The following is a 22326-nucleotide window of genomic DNA, read 5'->3' on the forward strand; positions in this document are numbered from 1 at the left end:
GAGTCTTGACTATCATTAGCCATCTCAGTAATATTGATATCTCGGTCAATGCCATATTGACATCAATGACAACCTAGATTAACAATCCCCCCTTTGTCATTGATGGCAATATTCTTGTGCTTCCAACATTCTCTCCCCCTTTGACATCAATGGCAAACGAGGTGCCCAAGTACTCCCCCTGTCAAGCTGCTTCTTTTCTTCAAAAAGTAGTTCTTCATAGGTACGTTACTCCCCCTGTCATGGTGCTCTTCTTTCTGGCAATGTGATCCATGATAGATGTATTTCTTCATGTGATGAACCAACTCCCCCTGCTTGCATAAACTCTTCTAGCTCATGAAAACTTGTTGTCTTGTAAACAAGTGGAAGAAGTATTCAACAATAGTTCATTAGATAGATAAGAGATCATGTTCTTCAACGGAGTGTTCCTGAGAGATAATCTATGAATGTCCAGCTATGACTTATCAAGGTTTTCATAGGATCCATCCATGAATAGCTTCTGCAAGAATGCTTAATCATCATAAGCTCCCCCTAACTGTATGCATGATATTCCTTTTGGCATAGTCTCCCCATCAAATGCTTAGATTGTCGAAGATCAGGTCTACAACATGTTTTGTTGGCTGGAGAGTTTAGGAGATTTTCGGATTGTGTTTGCTTCCTTCTCCATACTTGTGTAACTTTCTTATCTAGCATGGTTCTAGCTTGTGTAGAAGCCCAAGTCAAGTTACAATCACATGCCATATGACCAATGTTATGACACTCGAAGCATTTTATGTTGTTCATGAATAAGAATTGACGGGGACCATAATATTTACCTTTGTGATGTGCCCTACAATCTTTTTCCATGTGTCCAAAGTTTATACAAGCATAACAATAACCAAGAAATAAACTTTGGTACCTGGGAGATGGAGATTTCATTGATGTACTTCCGAAGTCTTTTTGCCTTGGGATCCTTTGATGATAACCATTGCTTCTTGCATCCTTGACACCATCTACATTTCTTCTTGGAGGAGGGTTTCTTCCATAGTTGTCTTGACTCTTCTCCTTGCCTTTGCTGGAACTGGGAGCATCAACATTTCTTCCAAGCTTCCTCACATCCTCGTTGTTTGAAGCATTAGGGTTTGCATCATTCTTGCTTGAGGATTCCCCTGCATAGCCAAGCCCTAATTTATCAAGGGGAGACCTTTAATGACTTGGGATGTCATATAGGGTTTGAGAACTTTTCAAGTTCTTATTCAGCAAATCAACTTCCTTTTTAAGAAAGACAATTTATTCCTTCATTTTCTTGCATTCTTCATCCTTCTTTGATAGAATGATCTCCATTTCTTCTTTCATCTTGGTTGCTTCATATGGTTGGGCCTTAAGAGAAGTGATTTCTGATTTTAACTTGGTGATGTCATCATCATTTTCTTCTAGTTGGCATATCATGGTGCTTCTCTCCTTTTTTGCTTCATTAACTTGTCCTTCTATGAATGTCAAAGATTCCATCACCTTCTCAGCTCCTTGTGCTTGTTTCCTTGTTTCTTCTAGTTGAGATCTAAGGGAGGAGACCTCTTCCTTGTATTGACCAATCTATGCTTCAAGTTTGTTCAAGCTCTTGTGCCTTTGTTCAAGGTGGCTTGACAAAGTATCTTCCTGTTTCTTTGTTTTATCCAATTGATTTGTCATGGATATGACTTCTTCATGATGCTTTCTCTTGTTTTGATGAAATTATTCCTTAATCTTGGCGAGCTCCTCATCTCTTTCTTGTACTTGAAGCTTGACAAGGTCAACTTCCTTCCTTGTCTTGTCATGGTCACCAACTTGCGTTTTCTTCTTAAGTTCCTCATTTTCCTTTTTCAAATTGTTAATCTCTTCCATGGCAGCCATAAGTTTAGTGAGGAGATCTTCTTCAAAAGCTTCTTCATTCTCTTCATCTTCTCGGTCTTCTTTAGCCTTGATGTCATCACTCTTATCTTCAACTTCCTTGATGGGCTCTAGATTTCCTTCTCGTTTTCCATCATTTTCTTGACTAGAGATCATTGTCAACACTCCTTTTGAGTGAACATCATGAAGTTTATCCCATATGCCTTTTCTTGATGAACATTTTTCAAAATTGGCCTTCATAGAATCAGGGAGCCCATTCAAGATTGTTTTCATTGCTCTTGTATTATGTTCCTTGGATTCACCATCCATCATGCTATCAGCAATCACCGATTTCCAAACTTCAATGCCTTGAGTCTTTAAGAAATTCCTCATTGTTGCCTCCCATATATCAAAGTTTCCATTGAACAATGGAGCCTTCACAGATTGATTGACTTCAATTTCGGTGGTTGAGTAAGACACATCTTTAGGAGGATAGGAGACTTTCTTCCTTGGCTTCGCCATTTGTGTTCTAATGATCAACCTCCAAGCTATTAGGCTTTGAGTGAAGGCACTGGCTCTGATACCAATTGTTGGAAATACTGAGAGGGGGGGCGTGAATCAGTGTTTCTTTTCAATTGTTACTTTTACCAGTTACATCACTTATATTTAAAACACAAAATGAATAGTAGAAATAAATGCTTTTATTAATATAATCTTTACATTGAATCAAGTACAATATAGGTAGGGTTCCAACCCTAGAAGAATACACCCAAGCTCCAACCTGGGATGTGCCAAGCACCTGCTTGGACTTTAGTAAGGCTCCGACCTCTAGGGCTTCGACCCTATCTTATCCAAGGCACCAACCATGAGTTTAGGAGCACCAACTCCAAGGACACCAATACTATAGCTTCGCTTTGTCAAGATATGTTTGGTTTCACGGCTCCCAAAGTCTTCTACACCAAACCCTGTCAATCTTCAGTTATCCCTTCACTTAGTCTCCACGGCACATCATCAATGACAACCTTGTTCTTCACATGAAGGCGCCACCATTGCTCTTCATGTTACTCAAACAAAAATTCTTCAAGGTCACCTCATGACGGCTTCAATGTATCATCATCTCCAAGGGTGCCTTCAGGAACAACTTCTACAAGTCTTCCAAATGTCTTCAAGAATCCCTCAAGGTGTCTTCAATGGGCTGCTAGATGACTCTCCAAGGTATGCTCAAGAATCTCCCCAAGGAAGCTACAAATCCACTTCAAGATATACTACTTCAAAATATCTTCAAAACAATGTCTGATGGACTGCTCTCAAACAATATTCAAATCAGCTATACCAAGATTAGTCTTCAAAGCAAAGCTTCACAAGTTCCAAAGATAATCCTTCAATTTGTCATCATGACAATGTTCCAAAGTAACTGCCAACCCAAGTCTGCTTCTAGCTGCTTCTAGGATTGTTTCAAGATGTCTACACAATGCTGCTCTAAGGTTTTGTCCAAACAATGCCTTCAAGAATGCTTTATCAGCCTGTTGCAATAAGCCTTCAAAATATGCTTCAAGAGAGCTCAACAATTCAACGTTTCTATCCAAATAGGTCTTCAAACACAGTTGGTCTTTTTCATCCAATTCTTCAAGTGAGTTTTCACTGTAAAACCAATCTGAACTATGTCCCTCCAACCAAGGTCTACTAGAAGACTTTACTATAAGACAATCCAGCATTGTCTCTCAAACAATTCCAAGACTGTGTTTCCAACTCAAATTTGTTCACAAGAGAAAATACCAAATATCTTCAACAATCTAATTCTCTGTAGTTGAGGAATTCTGCACAGGTTCGAATTTCTTCAGAAAGATATTACAGATCCAAAAATCTTGCTTGTTCCACAAGTCTGAGGCATATACTTTACTTCTGTACTTGGTTTGTGACTTGATCTTCACGTCTAGGCTTGTTCTAAGGTCTGGTCTGAGATCTGCACTTCTTTAGCTCTTAGATGATAACCCAATCACAAAAATCAGCCCAAACAGTGATCTTAAAACATCCTCCTCGACCTCCTAGTTGTTATGTCCCTTTTCTCTGTGTTTTCACATAAATTACTTGAGGAAAACAGAGGTCCGAGCCTCTCTTTATATACCCTTTCCGTCCTTGAAATGAACAGTCACGTCCTCTGTTTGGAGGCCGACTTGTGTAGGCTGCTCAGGTCGGCTCCATGTCCAGATTTAATAAATTAACTTCAAAAATTCATAACTTTCAAACCGCTTGGAGTTTCAGGTTGTGTAATAGCTCATTGGAAAGGCAAAATTATGCTCTAAAAGATGGTCTAGGTCTCATAATGAGATTCTACCTCTAAGGAGGTGAAAAATATTTTTTAATGTGACTGGTCGTTATTTAATGCAGAAATGATTAGGACAGTATGGGCTTCTTCTTTGTCACCAAGTGTTTTTAAGTGAGGTCTCCACTTGTTATGTCTTTAATCATCATGTCATCAAGTGATCTCCAATTCCTTCATTTTCCATGTCATCAAATGTAATGTCACCATATATGTCATCATGATAGTGCAGTGATCCATTATGAACAATAGGCATCTAGGAGAAGACTTCTTCTTAGTGGCTTGACATCTTCATTCATGGTATCCTTGTCAAACAAGAGTCTTGACTATCATTAGCCATCTCAGGAATATTGACATCTCGGTCAATGCCAGATTGACATCAATGACAGCCTAGATTAACAATAACATCATTGAATTGCTTACAAGCCAGACCTCATTAATGATTTGCTATTATCCCTGTGTACATAAGATCCTTTGAAACATTATATTATATATATCAATTGAGTAAAGTTCCTTTTAATAAGAACTATCAGAACAAGCATCCTAGAGTTATCGAGTATATCAAGAGGGTTGCAATTGTCTCTAAGATTGATTGTGATGTAACATATTAGTTTTAAACAAGTGACACCGGCTCCCACGCCTCATTAGTGTCTGAACTTGGCTGATCAGCCACATAATTACCGGCACTGAGACATCAACACTCCATGAACGGATTTCAAGTAACAAGGAGCCTATCTTGAATGATGACACCTAGACGAAGGAATTATTGAGCAATATGACATCTTTGAAATAAAAGAAGCTGAAAATGAATGCACTCTATTACAGCTATTTCTCTACATTTAATATTACCATAGTTCTATAAAAGTTTGCACTTAGCTCTGTAATGTTTTGCAAAAGCCTTTGAAACCATTGGGCAAAACACACTTGAAATAGCCAAGTCACAAATCCATTTTCCACTCTCACATTTAATTTCAAAGATCCTAGCATTGTGGCCATAAAATAAAATAATAGTGAGGAAAAAAAATCTCAGATCCGTGGTACATGTTTGTCATTTTATATTGCAATTCTTTCTGGAAGCTTTGATGTACAGAAGTGTATAACACTTTTGTGCATAGCAGTCTCATATATGTCCAGCATATAGTAGATTAAGTTTGTATACATGCAAAATAGAGTCAATCGATTAGAAAATTTGACAATGTGTACATCATATTGTGCAATAGAACCCACGTCAATTATTGCTGCAAATTCAATAACCAAAGTCTCTTCTTACGAAAATATAACATAAAATAAAAGATGACACTTATTAAAAGTTTAAATTAATAAAAAATATGTTTTCTAAATAAAAAATACTAATGAGCCCTCTAATTACTAATAAAACATGCCTTTATTCAATACCAAAATGTAAGAAGAAAGAACCGCAATTTCTGACAGTAAACACGGGGGGCATGGGTTTCACAAAATTCACTTGAATACCTCTGACAAAACCTATGAAATGTGCTTTCCAAAATATCTTGAAATGGAAGAACAAAATGGTTCTTACAAATAGGTCCACTTTGACATGTATATTTCACAATCTAACTTAAAAAGGAAGAGGGGTTTTAATTTCACATTATGAGAGAAATTACCCTGAGGTTGTAATTTTATAATTTAGAAGTAAATTTCTAAAAGAAAACAAATAAGAGCTACTTCCAAAGCCCTCAGAGAAGTGAAGTCGATGCAAAGAGGGAAGAAGGGAAGTTAATGCAAAAAGGGAAGCTGTGGATTTCATGTGCACATCCCAAGCAAAAGGAATTCAATAATCATCAGTCGAGAAAAATAGAAATTGTCTTGAACAGTAGAATGAATATGCAAAATTGAAGGACAATCTTATTACAGACGTTCAAAAATTGAAAAGAAAACTTGAAGATCATTATTCCTTAGGACATAATCAGACTTTGCACCGGTCCCTTCATAATAATCGATGGAGATAGGGATACCCTGTTCCCTCTTCCACCTCTACTTGTAATTACATTCCCAGTGATGATGTTCATGTTGAGCCAGGGCCTCATGCTTCTTCGGATTTTCCTCCTCTACTTTACCTAGATCCTACTACTATGTTTTTTTATTGTCAAATGTATCATTTGTTTCCTGCTATCCGTTTAGCATCTAGGAGTGTTATGGACACTCCCATAGACTACAAATGACTATTTCTAGGTTTGTTGAATATTAAGAATACTATCTGATCTTTATCTTATTAAGGCTAGGCATAAGTGGTATTAAATGTTAATAATTATTAATATTTAATAGTACAAGCATAAAACATTTAAATTACTATAATAGTAAACATTAAGAAGTATCAAGCTATATTGATTTTCACTTAGAGAGAGTATGTTTCCCTGCTAAAAATTACCACAAAACTGAAAAATACATCTATAGAATGGACTAGGAATAAACAAATATAATAAAAGGCAAGTGCATGTTCAAAAACAGACAATTGTAGGAAGGCATAAACATAAATCAACAGAATAAACTGGTATCCTACTGATGTAAAAAAGGAAAGTACATTCAAAACAGACAATTGTGGGAGTGCATAGACATATATAACTCAATTAAAAAAACTATTATCCTACTTTATATGGGGTAGTTTCTCAGGAGAGCATACCAATCTCTCGTTCGTATGTATTCACTTTTGCCATCAGTATGGTAGCAACAACTAAGGAAACAAAATTATATGGCAAGTAGATGTTTCTTAGCCTCTGCCACGAATTCATCTTAAGAAATTACAATTCAAATATTGAAAAAATCTAAAATGAACCAAAATGTGCATTATGAGACAGTTGATTGGTGTCTACTCTTCTTGATTATAGTTTAGCTTCTATCTGATCCTTTTATGATGGGTGCAATGTCCACTCAAAATGTTAGGAACATTTCAAAACAAAAATATAGGCTAAATAAAAAATTCTACCAGTTCTATGATGAATTGTGAAAATCTACATTCTTAATTATTATGAAATGTTTATTGTTGGACAATGTAGATATCATGCAAATGAAAACAAAATAGCATGATGCATTTCAGTTTGTTGTAGAAGAGCTTGTCGAAAGTCTTTCTCTTCGAGCCTTTTCAGCTTTGTCCATGTAATCTTGATGTGATTGATGTTTCTTGCCTGGCAGAAGCAAGAATCAACCAACTTAGATGAACTCCGAGATTCATGTCTTACTATCCCATCAGAAACAAAATTAACAAAGAAAAAACAGCAATAGATTGAAAGCAGGGCTATAAACTAGTATAGTTATGAAATTTTCATTGAAGAGGTGCAGTTAAAGGCCTTTTGAAGTGATCCAAATGACTGCCTTGAAATTATATAGTAAAACTATGAACTAGTATTAAAGATAACAAAAAGCATGAATCAGGGCGATTACTTAAACTATGTCCCACACGTCATAAATGTCCCACATTGAATGATGTTTGAAAGAACGTAAAAGATTATAATAAACAGCTACTTGATACTATCAAAGTGTTATCACAATATATTATATACTAGCAGTGTCCTGTCTTTAACATGCGCACCTTGAAAACTGGAAATAACATGGTGAAATTGCGAAACTGAAATAATTTACAATTTTATTAAATTCATAGTGAAAATATAATGATTGTAAAAAAATTTACTACTAAAGAAGGTATTTTCCATGTGTCTCTATGGCATATGCATATAGGTCCATGGGAATAAGTAGACATGGGCATTTACTTAGATAATATTCTCACTAGGCTAAGTGGTACAAAGTTGAACAAATGTAAACAGAATTCCCACAACTGTACCAAGATTCAACAATGGAGTTCACTGCTCACCAAAGGGAGGAATTATCAGAGCAAGGGTCGGAGCCTATATGTCAGAATGAATTTATGTTGGACACAACCCAACCAAGCTCAACATCAATCAACCAAAATGAAGAGAGTCAACATACATATGATGTTCAATGTTAATTGACCAAGATGAAGACAATGAACATCAGACAGATGACACTTCACCCCAAGCAGTGGCAAGACAAACCCCAGATAGCCAACCCAGCTCAGGGTCTCACACACAATCAAGAAAACGAAAAGGCATTTGTTACCACTCAACCTATAAGTGAAAATTGGAAGAAAGAGACCCTAACTGACTGTAAGTGTCTTGCTACCTATAAATGCTTGTCGTATAGTTGAAGTGGAATTCGAAAATCAGAGTCTCAAACAGCTTGTCACATAAATGAAAAATCAGGACAACATTTCCCTGCAGTGCCCTCTGGATGGAGCCAGCTCACAGCAATCAAAAATCTCTGACATTGAAAACTTGCACGGAAGAAATGAGAACCCAACAAAAAATATTCAAGCAAGAGATTGATGTTCAGCACTAGAGTTACCACTCTTGGGTCCAGGCTGTCCTTCTCGTCTGATCCTTTACAGGAAAGCCTTGTTTTCCCTCACGATACCATGGCCTCAACATCCAGCAAGCTTGGGCCAAGGCCCAAGTGACTCTGTTCCTTCAGTTTCAATCACCAGCAGACTGTCTTCAAGCCCTTCGAGCTTAGAGACAATGTTTCTCTCTAATACAAGATTTACTTGGATGCTGATCTTAGTTGAGGTCCTAGCTAAATGAGTTCAAACAAGCTCAGAAATAGAGCTTTGTAGCCAGGAAAGAAAGGAAAGAGATTGTCATCCATGATTACCATGCAGTGATTCATGACTCCCCCTTCTAGTGTGGTCAGGACCTAGATCCTCTAACTAATGCATTCAACGGAACACTCTAGGGGCATCATCTATTTCAATTTCCATTTCCATTCCCTGTTGGAACTATTATGGAGCATTCTGGTCTTTGCCTAGCACAGTGTATGATGTGCATGCTTCCTGATACTACAATATGCACTGGACCCCACTCAATAACAAAAACCTAAATAGGATTGAAGCACATAAAATAACATAAGGAAGAACAAACCCAACACACACTTTGATATTGTGAATAACTGGAGCCATAAGTATGATGGGATTCACTTCTCTTACATAGGATCAAAAGACAAGATACTTATTCAAAACCCTAAAAAACTAATAATAACCTAAAAGCCTATCTTTTAGGGTAATTTCCTAAGGTGGCTTTATTACAAAGGTAAGCCTTATATTCTAACACCCTTTCTTATGGCTTACAATATTGGAAACAAAACTTAATGAAATCAAACAAATATTGACTAAAATCAAAATATCATAAGTAAATAGAACCAAACATTCTTCAAACGCTGTTTCTTTGAAAGCAATTCTTGGAACAAGTAGAGCTCCATCAAGTTGCTTCGCAGCCCTCAGTAAAGGTGAAGCTCCCAAGTCAAATTCCCGAGCTCTTGGATTCCACCTCCCCAAACCCATGAATTAAGAATCTCCAATATTATTGGGCAACCATCCATGTTGAGCCCAATCCACAATGCTCCATCTAGCTATTTCGTGACCCTTGCAAGGGTGTAATTCCCAAAATCCACAAGCTATCGAACTATCTAGGCGACCATCCTTGTTGAGCCTTATCCACATTAGATATCTTCCTTCCTTCGAAGTGTAAGCGTCTTAAGATGTGAAAAGCGTCATTTATTCAATAAGGTCATTACCACTGTCAACATCCAGTGAATCTTCAACAATGTTACATGTGGTTTGTCCTTCAGCATTCCCTTGAGAACATCATTGACTCAAAATGTATAGTTCTAGGTTGGGTGACACATTTTCTTGCAATAATGGAATTCCATCTCCCCTTTGTCTTTAGCTATGTTGAAATATGTAACTAGGTTCAGTCTTCATAATGACATGTAATCATGATTTTATGTATTTAATGAAAACAGAAAAATAAATTTTTTATTGTTATTCTTGAGGCATGGGTTTTGTTACCCACCATCTCTGGGTAGTGTATATGGGAAAAAATATTTTTCTCCTAGATGTTCCTCAGTCGGCAACCAGCGGCCCATTACAACCCCCAGATAACTCGATGTGCCATTTTCTCCACCAACTAAGCCATGTGGTCCCTCGCCCATCTGTTATGAATGTATGTTTGAAGGTGGGCCTCTCGACCCCAAAGGTATGGCTTTTCATTGGTATAGTTGAATATTTTTTCTTACTTGTCATGGGCAATTTTAGGCATGGATTGGTGGGGGGATTTGGCGGAAAGAGCAGGTTATTTGTATTCTTGTCTCCATTGCCCTATTTTGTGAATACCCTTGTATCCTAGTCCCGTGGGATCTCCTTTGTTGGCCATTAGCTTTACGGCTGGCACTACATGGGAAATCCCGATTTTGGTTGTGTGGTCCTGCTTCTCGATACCACCTACATCACTCCCCTTCCACTCATTTTAGCCCTATTCATCTCCTTTCCCATCTGGGTCCACATAGGATTAGCCTCTCCCTCCCCTTGTCCACACCTTGTGTCGAGCCTGGAATGATGCCCCGGAGGTTGATGCAGCTAAAAAGAAAATTAAAAAAACATAATTTGGCCGCTCTCAATAGGAAATGTACCACAAAATGCAAAAGATGGTTGGGACACACAAATTTAGCACGTGGGCAAAAGCCAAACATGAGCTTTACCCCTTATCCATGGCCATCACTTTGGTTCCTATGAGCCCTCATGAGCTTTCTCCAACATTTAGGAACCCATGATTGTGCCAACCCTTGGTGTGCGATGAACCGTCCCACCTCAAGGGGGTATCCACTACTACATTTTAGACATCATCCTCTCCATCCCCTAGAGCCTTGAGCAATTATGAAGAAAAAACAATCAAAGGCAAAAGGCATATGAAGAAGGGTGGAAAAACAAAGGTCAAGGTAACTCATGTACCATGATTTTCTCCCTCCTACACTCATATACCCAAGAGTGGGCTTCCCTTATTCAAGCTACCCTTGCATCGTAACATGAAGTATGGATGATTCCCCCAATTCCCACTCCATTCCATTATTATATCATTTTCCACCTACCACTTAAAGGATGTACCATGGACATGTCACCCCCTTTAGAGGTTGAAACCACTTAATAGGGTCCTTGGTTAACCCCCTATTAAGCTTGGAGACACTTGTACACGCCAAAGCCCACTATGGAAGGGCATGCCACCATGAAGTGCCCCATTGATCCCGTGACTTGTAAGCTCTATTACTTGATTATTCTAATGAATTGTTGTATTGGAGGGAAAGGGGACGCATTGGATCTTATGCAGGATTGCAGGTGGGTCTTCATTTGGGGCTTGGTCTCCCTATATGGGTCCTAGCAAAGATTACTTCATGGATCCCCAGCACTGATCATTGATTGCTCATGTTCCACCTTTTGGATGAGGATAATGCACCCGATTCACCATTGCCTAGCCGGCTCTACACTTGCACCATACACTTGGCAAATGTTCCAAGATCTAGAGGATGTCTCCCGTTGTAGAGGGAGGGCTTACATCACCATCCTAGCCCTTACAGATGGTCTACAGACATTTTCGATCCACTTGGAGACCCATGAGGATGTCCTTGTGCCCCCACACCTACTTGGGAGCACCACAGGTTCTTGCTTGGAAAACAAGGGGCCAACCCCTTGTCCACTGTGTTTGGAGTCCATTTCTACATCATGTCACCCCTTGGACTTCATTAGGCCTCCGTAAAGGCCCAACGACTCACTCTATTGATCAGTAGACCCTCCTGAGAGGCTTATTCTTATGTTATTGAGCTATTTGGTGGGCTTATCAGCAAAAGTATTGTTATTATGCACATTATTTTATTTTAGGGGCTCAATTAAGCCAATTTAGCTAAATCGAATTCATTAGTGTATAAATAGAAGTGAGATGATTCATTTAGATCATCATCACTGGGATTGGGTTATCTTCTCTAGTGAGATTTTCACCATCCTTCTTGGAGGACGAGTTTGGATGAATGGATGAATTTTGATGTTTGGATCTCTTTCATTTTGTCTTGGAGCCTCATTATTAACATATGTTGATGATTGGATATACTATTTCTTACATATAAGTGCTCTTTAAATGCTATTCTTGTTATTTACTTTTGGCACATGCATGTTGCTGGGATTTTCGCTATACTAGGTTGAAATTTACTGCTTTTCTCATGCGAAATTGTGGAAATTTGATCTTTTATAGCATTGCATCATGTCATGGGCCATGTATGAATGGGTGAATGTTCCTAGAGATAATTTATGTTAAATAAACCTCGATAAGTCGTCATTTATTGCAAACTGAAGTATAAAGTCCTTGCAATAGTTGTTCTCATGCTTTAAATGCTATGTGAAGTTGTTGAAAGCCTCCTTGTGTTAAGTTTAGGTATGTTCTATGCTAGAGCAATTTATTTAAAATTTCACAGTGAGCAATCACATTAGCATTAAGATAAACTGCAGATAGAACATAAATATAAAACGCAGAAGACAAGCCAAGACAAGAGGACACAAGATATGGCGCGAGCCAGGGACAAACCCCACAATGTGTGGGGAAACCCTTTGATCAAATCTTCTTTTATCTTCAAAGTTCAGCACATAGAGAGAGTACATTTACAACAGAAGTCTACACTTTGACTTATCTAGATCTAGCATAGATCATTTTATATAACGATGAGATCAGTTGAAGACATTCTGCTTCAACTGAATCTCCTAGGTGACTCCTTCACCTATCATTGTGTTGCATCTTGGTCCACTTGCTGCACCACTGCATATTGCACCATGCTGCACTAATCATGATTATCATCATGCTGCCCATGTCCATGACCTTATCCATCATCATGCTGCCCTTCATGTCAATGATCTTATTGATCACACTGCTCATTCATCATGCTGCTCATGATCTCATTTATCATGCTGCCATGCTTATGATCTCATTCATCATGATGTTGTCCATGCTCCATGTCCTCATGCATTTCTGCTACCCATCATGCTGCTGTTATAACTTCATGGTGCTTCATCATACAGCCATATGCATATTAGCCTTAGCTGCTTGCTATGGCTTGCAGCCTAGCGAAGCAGCTAAGATATAGTTCCAGAATCCTCCACGCAGTCCCATTGTTTGTCGTATAGGGTTTGTTGTGTGATCAAGGCTGCGTATTAGTTTTGAACAGCGTTTATGCGTGTCTTCTTAACCAACATTTATAGTGTCTTCTTAACCAGCGTATCATTGTCCAGCGTTTTTCATAACCAACGTATCATTGTCCAGCGTTCTTCATAACCAACGTATCACTGTAGTTATGACCGAAGCAGATTAGGGCTGCGAGGTATGACAGCGTGCATACATCCACGCTGTTTTCCTTTCTTCACTGCGGCTGACTTTGTGTGGTATATTATATATAACTGCGTTCCAATATATATATATATATATATATATATATATATATATATTGTGTTATGACAGCATGGCATATACATAATTTCCTGCGTGATGTATCATGAAGTGCGTATATACTTCCTGCATGACTGTATGTTGTGCATAATTAAGGTGTCGTATATATCGTGAATGTTGTGCTTCCTCTATGACTGTATCATACGTAATGACCTCTTCATCATTGCAGCTTGATCACTGTGGCACCCAAGACTGCGTATGAGTCTTCATGACCAGCGTATAGGGTTTCATCATATTGCTGCGGCTACCCTTCATAGTACTGTAGCTACTCAACTCAATGCGGATACTCGAGTTATGCTTGGACTGTGCCTTACGTTTTGACTGCGGCTAGAAACCTTTGTCATGTTCTACCATACCAGCGTAGGCTTCTTCTTGGACATGACTGTAATGAGATATTTCTCCTTAATTGTATGACAGTTTCTAGGGCTGCTCCATAGCTGTGATTTCGAGCTAGGGCATCATAGGCCAGCATCTTATTCTTGATGTCTCACTCCTTCTCCAAAAACCCAAGACGTGGAGAGGAGGAGATTACCTCAAGAATGTGTTGTACTAATGACTCCAAATCCTCATCTATTTATACCACAATGAGGATGATGAATAGACACGTCGGTTGGGCTTCTAGAGCCTACATAAGAGCTGGTAAGCTTGATAATAATTACATAAACAAAATAAATTCATATCTCCATAAATACTTATCGGAATCGAATGATCTTTGGATCAATCCTACACCTCTCGACGAGAGGGATCCAATAAAAATATCAGTTGCCATAAATATGTTGAAATTTGGTACCGGAGGACAGGTGGTTCCCTTAGGCTTTGATCTTTGGCCTAAGGAAAAGTGTCCAAAAGAATTTAATTTTTCTCCTAAAGTGACTTTATAATTTTATAAAGTTAAATCTAATTTAAAAGTGACTTTAAGTGATAAAGTTACTAAGTCTAATTTTAAAGTAACTTTTATAAAGTCAATGAAAAATTAGAAAGGAAAAGTGACTTTGGAAATAAATGACTAAGTGGGTCTTTATTAAAGTGGGGTGAATTAAAAAATAGAAAGTGAGATTTAAATGAGCATTTAATCTCAGCCATTGATCTAAATCTATTTCAGCCATTGGATTTAGAGATCACCCAAAAGTCACTTGGATCACCCAAAAGTCACTTGGAGTTATATTAAAGGAGGAAAAGGTCATTCATTCTTTCATGAGCAGATTGGGAGAAGGAGAGCAAGAGAGCAAGAGAGATTTCTGAGCAGGGAGGAGAAGGAGACAGCAGCTTGGCACACATTCCAAGGCAGCAGTTGAGCAGATTTGTACAGCTGATTCAGCACATAGTGAAAGGCAGATTTTTGCACAAAAATCGAGCAGTTTGCTAATTTTTCTGCACACAAAACGGAGGTCGTACAGCATTTATTGCTGTCCTGTTTGCTGTAATTTCCAGATTGCTGTGAGGCACGGGAAAGGAGATAAGTTGTAAATTTGCTTGCTGATTTTTTGCTGAATAATTCTCACTGTAAAAAGGCAATTTTCAGAAATAAAGAAGAGCTCTCAAACTGGTTTTCCCCAAGAGTTGTAGGGGGTTTTTCCAGGGTCAAGTTGACCAAAAATATCAGTGTTTTAATGTGTTTTAATGGCTGTTTTTGATTGCTGATTTTTAATTCTGCAGTTTCCAGCATTCTGAAAAATTTCCAGAATTTGTGTTTTCAGCAATATTTATTTTTTTCAGTCTGTTAAATGTATGGTTATGGGAATGGGCATTTAACTACATGGGAGAAATAAGGAGAAACTGAAAACCGGGGTGGGAAAACAGAAATTTCTACAAAATAAGCCGACCCACATGGAGTTTGGCCCTAGTTGCCAATTTAACACTCCCTCTCAACTAGGGAGAACTCCATCCGTTAATCCCTATGTTCGACTGTCTCTGCCATCAGTGCCCTGCACTGTTCTGCTCAGCTCTTGCTCAGCTCTCTTCAGCTCTGCTCAGCTATGCTCAACTCTTGCTCAGCTCTGCTAGCTTTGCTCAGCTCTGTTGGCTTTGCTCTGCTCAGCTCTGCTGAACCATGAAGAAGAAGAATTGATCGAGAATGTCTCATACCATTCTCCACTGACCCGAAGTCAGACTCAGAGTGCGTACCACTGGTCCCAGACCAGTCTCAACCGACCCAAAGTCAGTGTCATAGTAGGTACCACTCCTACTACTAGTCCCAGACCAGTATCGCAGTTTCAGAGAGTGTACTACTGGTCCCAGACCAGTCTCAGCGGACCCGAAGTCAGCGTCATAGAATGTACCACTCTCACTAGTCCTAGACTAGTACTGCACTGACACGAAGTCAGTCTCGAAGTATGTACCACTAGTCCCAGACCAGTCTCAGCCGACCCGAAGTCAGCGTCATAGTATGTACAACTCCTACCACTGGTCCCAAACCAGTATCGCAGGCTCGGAGAGTGTACTACTAATCCCAGACCAGTCTCAACCGACCTGAAGTCAGCGTCATAGTATGTACGACTCTCACTAGTCCCAGACCAGTCCTGTACTGACACAAAGTCAATCTCGGAGTATGCACCACTGGTCCCAGACCAGTCTCAGCCAACCCGAAGTCAGCGTCATAGTATGTACAACTCCTACCACTAGTCCCAGACCAGTATCGCAGGTTCATAGAGTGTACTACTGGTCCCAGACCAGTCACAACCGACCCGAAGCCAGCATCATAGTATGTACGACTCTCACTGGTCCCAGACCAGTCCTGCACTGACACGAAGTCAGTCTCGGAGTATGTACCACTGGTCCCAGACCAGTCTCAGCCGACCCGAAGTCAACGTCATAGTATGTACAACTCCTACCACTGGTCCCAGACCAGTATCATTGATCCCAGATCAATGGAGGTCATCCTAGCGTAGGGAGTACGGTAGATACAACGATGCGTCCATCAGTACTACTATGGTCCCTAACTTCATTTCCCTGCTCATTGATCAGATGAGAGGTACTTCCCATGAGTCCCAGACTGCATGGGTAGGATGCCTCGACAGGAGAACTTAATCAATCCTGTCCTCACAGAAGAAAACATCAATCCTGCTACAATCGCCATGGAGAACACATCAATCCAGGCCTCACGGGAGAACTAATCATCCTGCTACACAAGAGAGCGAATCATCTTGTCCCACAAGAGAGCGAATCATCTTGTTCCAGTGCGCACCACCAGGGGAGGGTGAGTCACCCTGTGGTCGTATGTTGCTACAGTAGAACTGCAAGCCCCCCAGAGCTCCCAGAGCTCAATGTATGCAACATGCAGGACCCTTTTACAAACGTCTCTCGATGACTCCAAGTCGTTCGGGAAAATCACAAATTTGATCTTTCCTCGGAGCTCTGTCCTGTACATCATCTCAATTCGATGGAGCCTCCTTGATCATCGACTTACCATATCCCAGATAAGGCAATATTTGATGTCTACCTGCTGGAGCAATTGTCGAATACGAGATTCCTCAATAATCGAATCCCACCTCTAGTTGTCATAGAGAATCACAGTGGTATTCATCATGTGTACAAACAGCTCACTGAAGAGCTTCAACAACCAGACTGCCTCACAGAAGGCCATACTATCAGCAATGTATTCTGCCTTGGTGGTGCTCAGAGTCACTGACTTCTGCTTCCTACTCATCCAGGATATCGAGGCAAATTGCAAAGAGAAACAGCACTGAGAAGTGCTCTAGTGATCCTCCATACTGCCTGCCCACTCATCATTCGAATAATCATGTGGTTTCATATTTCCGGCAGTGTATCTCAATTCATGAGAGATTGTGCCCTGAAGATATCTTAGAAGGTTCTTGGCACCAATCTAGTGAGGCTCAACCAAATATGAGCTCACCATGCTAACTGCAACGCAGATGTCCGGACAGAGGTTCTCCAAAAACATCAACACGAATGAGTTTATGAAACTCAGAGGCATTTCCCAAATCTGGTCCGACATCATTACCATACAACTTCTGAAAGTTAAGATCCTCGAGGCAGTCACAAGCTTGCAGCTTATCTTCCCACATTCAGAATCCAACTCCCTCTGTCTCCTATAAATGAGAGGGTCTGCACCTATCAAACATAGGTGCCGGTACAAGAGGTTTATCATCCACAACCTTCGAGTAATGGTTTGGATTGGTTTCACTCCTAATGAATCTCAGCTGCATTAGAAAACTATCAATCCTCTCATACTATGCTTGAGGTGTTTTTCTTCAAGCCATAGAGGGCTTTCTTCCACCTATATACATGAGATTCCTTGATCATGATTCTCAAACTCCTTGGGTTGTTCCAAACCTGTGAACCTGTTGCATGAGGGGAATGGTCCCCTTATAATATTTTCCTTCGGTACATTTCAAACATGTACCTTCATGCTTCTTTTTGAATTCAGGCATCCTAGTCACCATTTGACTCACAGACCTTCGGAGCTGAGTCAATGGACATGGTCCCTAGTGGACTTCCTGCAACTTGATACAACCCTGAACTCAAAAACATCTTTAAAAGATCTATTTTCAAACACGTACCTTTCCATCGATAAGTGCCACCCTGTAACCTTTGACTTCCATTTCCGAGATGGACACCAGGTTCGATCAGGTACATGAAAGAGATTTTGGGGTTCCTTGCTTCCGTGGAAGAGTCGACCATTTCCTTGATGACCTGCATTACCAGTCATTCTTTTGATCATTGAAGATGTCCCAAGAATGATTGTTATCTTCATCAAGAGATGTGTCTCTGCCATTTGGACGGCCGAACTTATTTCAACAAGGCATCCGCCTTTCCTTCCACCCTTAGATCCGAACTTCCCAATGAAGTGATCTTAAGATGGACCATCAGAATCTTCCGCTGCGCCATTCTGATAACATTCTCTGCTTTGACTTCACCCTAGGTGAATTATGAGGAACCCATTGATCCTTCTGTCTTGTCCCAACTGTCTTCGGTGATTGCTCTTTCACTCTTGCTTGGGCATTGTCTTCACCTCAGCTCTGATACCATGTTAAGTTTAGGTATGTTCTATGCTAGAGCAATTTATTTAAATTTTCACAGTGAGCAATCACATCAGCATTAAGATAAACAGCAGATAGAACATAAATATAAAACGCAGAAGACAAGCCAAGACAAGAGGACACAAGATATGGCGCGAGCCAGGGACAAACCCAACAATGTGTGGGGAAACCCTTTGACCAAATCTTCTTTTATCTTCAAAGTTCAGCACAGAGAGAGTACATTTACAACAGAAGTCTACACTTTGACTTATCTAGATCTAGCATAGATCATTTCGTATAACGATGAGATCAGTTGAAGACATTCTGCTTCAACTGAATCTCCTAGGTGACTCCTTCACCTATCATTGTGCTGCATCTTGGTCCACTTGCTGCACCACTGCATATTGCACCATGCTGCACTAACCATGATTATCATCATGCTGCCCATGTCCATGACCTTATCCATCATCATGCTGCCCTTCATGTCAATGATCTTATTGATCACACTGCTCATTCATCATGTTGCTCATGATCTCATTTATCATGCTGCCATGCTTATGATCTCATTCATCATGATGTTGTCCATGCTCCATGTCCTCATGCATTTCTGCTACCCATCATGCTGTTGTTATAACTTCATGATGCTTCATCATACAGCCATATGCACATCAGCCTTAGCTGCTTGCTATGGCTTGCAGCCTAGCGAAGCAGCTAAGCTATAGTTCAAGCATCCTCCACGCAGTCCCATTGTTTGTCGTATAGGGTTTGTTGTGTGATCAAGGCTGCATATTAGTTTTGAACAGCGTTTATGCGTGTCTTCTTAACCAACGTATCATTGTCCAGCGTTTTTCATAACCAACGTATCACTGTCCAGCGTTCTTCATAACCAACGTATCACTGTAGTTATGACCGAAGCAGATTAGGGTTGCGTGGTATGACAGCGTGTATACATCCACGTTGTTTTCCTTTCTTCACTGCGGCTGACTTTGCGTGGTATATTATATATAACTACGTTCCTATATATATATATATATATATATATATATATATGTATATATATTTCTATGGTTCTTTCTCCAACGGTAAGGTCCTCTCTATACGTCGGAGCCTTTTATTCATTTCCGAAATATGAGATGAGTATGTTATATATATATATATAGATATATATATATTGTGTTATGACAGCATGGCATATACATAATTTCCTGCGTGATGTATCATGAAGTGCGTATATACTTCCTGCGTGACTGTATGCTGTGCATAATTAAGGTGTCGTATATATCGTGAATGTTGTGCTTCCTCTGTGACTGTATCATACGTAATGACCTCTTCATCATTGCAGCTTGATCACTGTGGCACCCAAGACTGCGTATGAGTCTTCATGACCAGCGTATAGGGTTTCATCATATTGTTGCGGCTACCCTTCATAGTACTGTAGCTACTCAACTCAATGCGGATACTTGAGTTATGCTTGGACTGTGCCTTACGTTTTGACTACGGCTAGAAACCTTTGTCATGTTCTACCATACCAGCGTAGGCTTCTTCTTGGACATGACTGTAATGAGATATTTCTCCTTAATTGTATGACAGTTTCTAGGGCTTCTCCATAGCTGTGATTTAGAGCTAGGGCATCATAGGCCAGCATCTTATTCTTGATGTCTCACTCCTCCAAAAACCCAAGACGTGGAGAGGAGGAGATTACCTCAAGAATGTGTTGTACTAATGACTCCAAATCCTCATCTATTTATACCACAACGAGGATGATGAATAGACACGTCAATTGGGCTTCTAGAGCCTACATAAGAGCTGGTCGGCTTGATAATAATTACATAAACAAAATAAATTCATATCTCCATAAATACTTATCGAAATCGGATGATCTTTGGATCAATCCTACACCTCTCGACGAGAGGGATCCAATAAAAATATCATCTGCCATAAATAAGCCGACCCACATGGAGTTTGGCCCTAGTTGCCAATTTAACACCTTGATAGGGTGAATTCTTCCCAAACCATAAATTATCTTTGACTCCATCTCTCCCAAAGGACAAGGCACTAATCCTCAATTGGTGATCGTTTTCAACGCTTATTCTTTTCACCTCCCTCTTTTTCTAGGCCTAGCCTACATAGGTCACCTAGGGCATCAATGATCTCCTAAGTCACCTGACAAGGGGACACAAAGGACACGAGGATTCGAGTGCCGGACATGTTAGGACACGTTAGGACACGTTATATATATATATATTAAAAATTAGATATTTCTTACACAAATTCTCATTCATAATTCAAATTCATTGATTCAAACATAGATCTTCATCTAGATGTAAGTTTTACAAAATTACAAAGTAACATTATGCATACAAATACAATTGTGACATAATATATATTCATCAATGATCTAATAGGAGAAAGACAAGATACTGTAGTTTCTCATTAAGTCATCAAAATCAAAATGTGTTACATAGGTAGTAGCAATGCCAATGGCAAATAGAAATAGCAAATACAAAACAACTACAAGCCTCAAGACAGTAGGTAGCTCATGAGTCATCTATCCTCGTCATCAAAATCAGTGTCACTATACTCATCATCATGGTCACCACTGCTCTCCTCTGCTGCATCCTCCTCCTCTGTATCCAATGTCATCTCTGCATCTGTTGGTGTGGAGGATGACCCCTCTACAGTATCACCATCATCAAAAGTGGCAAGCTCTAGCACTGGATAATTAAGATCCAAGTTGGCCAATGCCAACTCAACATTGTTGCCCAAAGCCATATCATCAGGAAAGACATCCCACATCTTTGTCTTTCCCTTCAACCACTCATCCCTCTACCTGTAAATAAGACGAAGGTTGGCATGCACATACACCATTGTCTCTGCCCTAGACAGCTCAAGTTTTCTCTTCTTGACACTACAAATTCCCATATGTGCTCCAATTCCTCTTGCAACAAAAGGATGAAGTCACTTGAGAGAGGAGCCTCATGGCCAACTATTGTAGAGGAGGGCTTGTTGCCCCATGAGTTGCCCACCAAGAATAGGGCTTCTTAGCCCCCCTGTCTCTAATCACATCATATCCTGCAAATCGACCAATGCCAGTGGAAAACTAAGCAAAGGCATCCTCTACTTCGTCAAGGGATGCTCTATCCTAAAAAATCCACCTCAGTCCATCTTTCCTCCCCTGTGAAATTTCACCATCCAAATGAGGGAATCTACGGGAAGGTCCACCATTCAACCACTCATGGATGTAGTATTTTGGGTTCCATGAGTGAGCCAAACAATGTAAAGGTGTGCAATTCTTGTCCCATTTGCTAACAAGAATATCCCGTATGGTGGTGAAGCAGGCCTCTGATGATGGCTCATACTCGGGGCACTCACTCTGTAAAATAATGCTCCTCACAGACTCAATAATGGAAACTCATCCCTCATAAACCTCTCCTAGGATGGGCTGGTCTGTATCTGCAAATCGAAGCAAAGAAATGATAGGGCCCATGATCTGAATAAGTAGATCTACCCTCTCCCACCAAGCATCATCTAACATTGTGTCCTTCACTCTTTTCGACGTTGCTTGATCTGTCTTTCTCCAGAAATACCAAAAATTTGAAATACCCATGGCCCAAGAGCGGTCTTGACCTCCCTCAACCTCTTCAACATGATGAATGAAGAGGCAAACCGTGTATCCGCAATCTTCAACAATGATAGATTGGTGTACTCCAAAACCCCAAATTGCTTATATACACAAGGAAAAATAAAATACAAGGGTTAGCAAATAATATACAAATTATTTACAATATTCACAAATAAAATTCCCAACTCTTATTAGCAAAGCTATCTTTAGTGCACAATT

The 22326-nt window shown here is 39.8% G+C and overlaps 1 protein-coding gene across 1 annotated transcript in view; it reads right to left on the bottom strand.

The window, feature by feature from the left end:
- Positions 1-6782: 6782 nt before the first annotated feature.
- The window catches only part of LOC149265721 (uncharacterized), a 31575-nt gene continuing 16031 nt past the window's right edge, over positions 6783-22326 (bottom strand). Inside the window, exon 2 of the mRNA XM_089429730.1 lies at positions 6783-7305. Within this exon, the coding sequence (XP_089285856.1) occupies positions 7214-7305 (92 nt within the window). The 3' untranslated portion in view covers positions 6783-7213. The remainder of the gene's footprint in view (positions 7306-22326) is intronic.

Source organism: Pinus tabuliformis, chromosome 6, assembly GCF_031772625.1.
Source record: "Pinus tabuliformis cultivar Carrire ecotype Pingquan chromosome 6, CPIR1, whole genome shotgun sequence".
NCBI classification, from domain to species: domain Eukaryota; kingdom Viridiplantae; phylum Streptophyta; class Pinopsida; order Pinales; family Pinaceae; genus Pinus; species Pinus tabuliformis.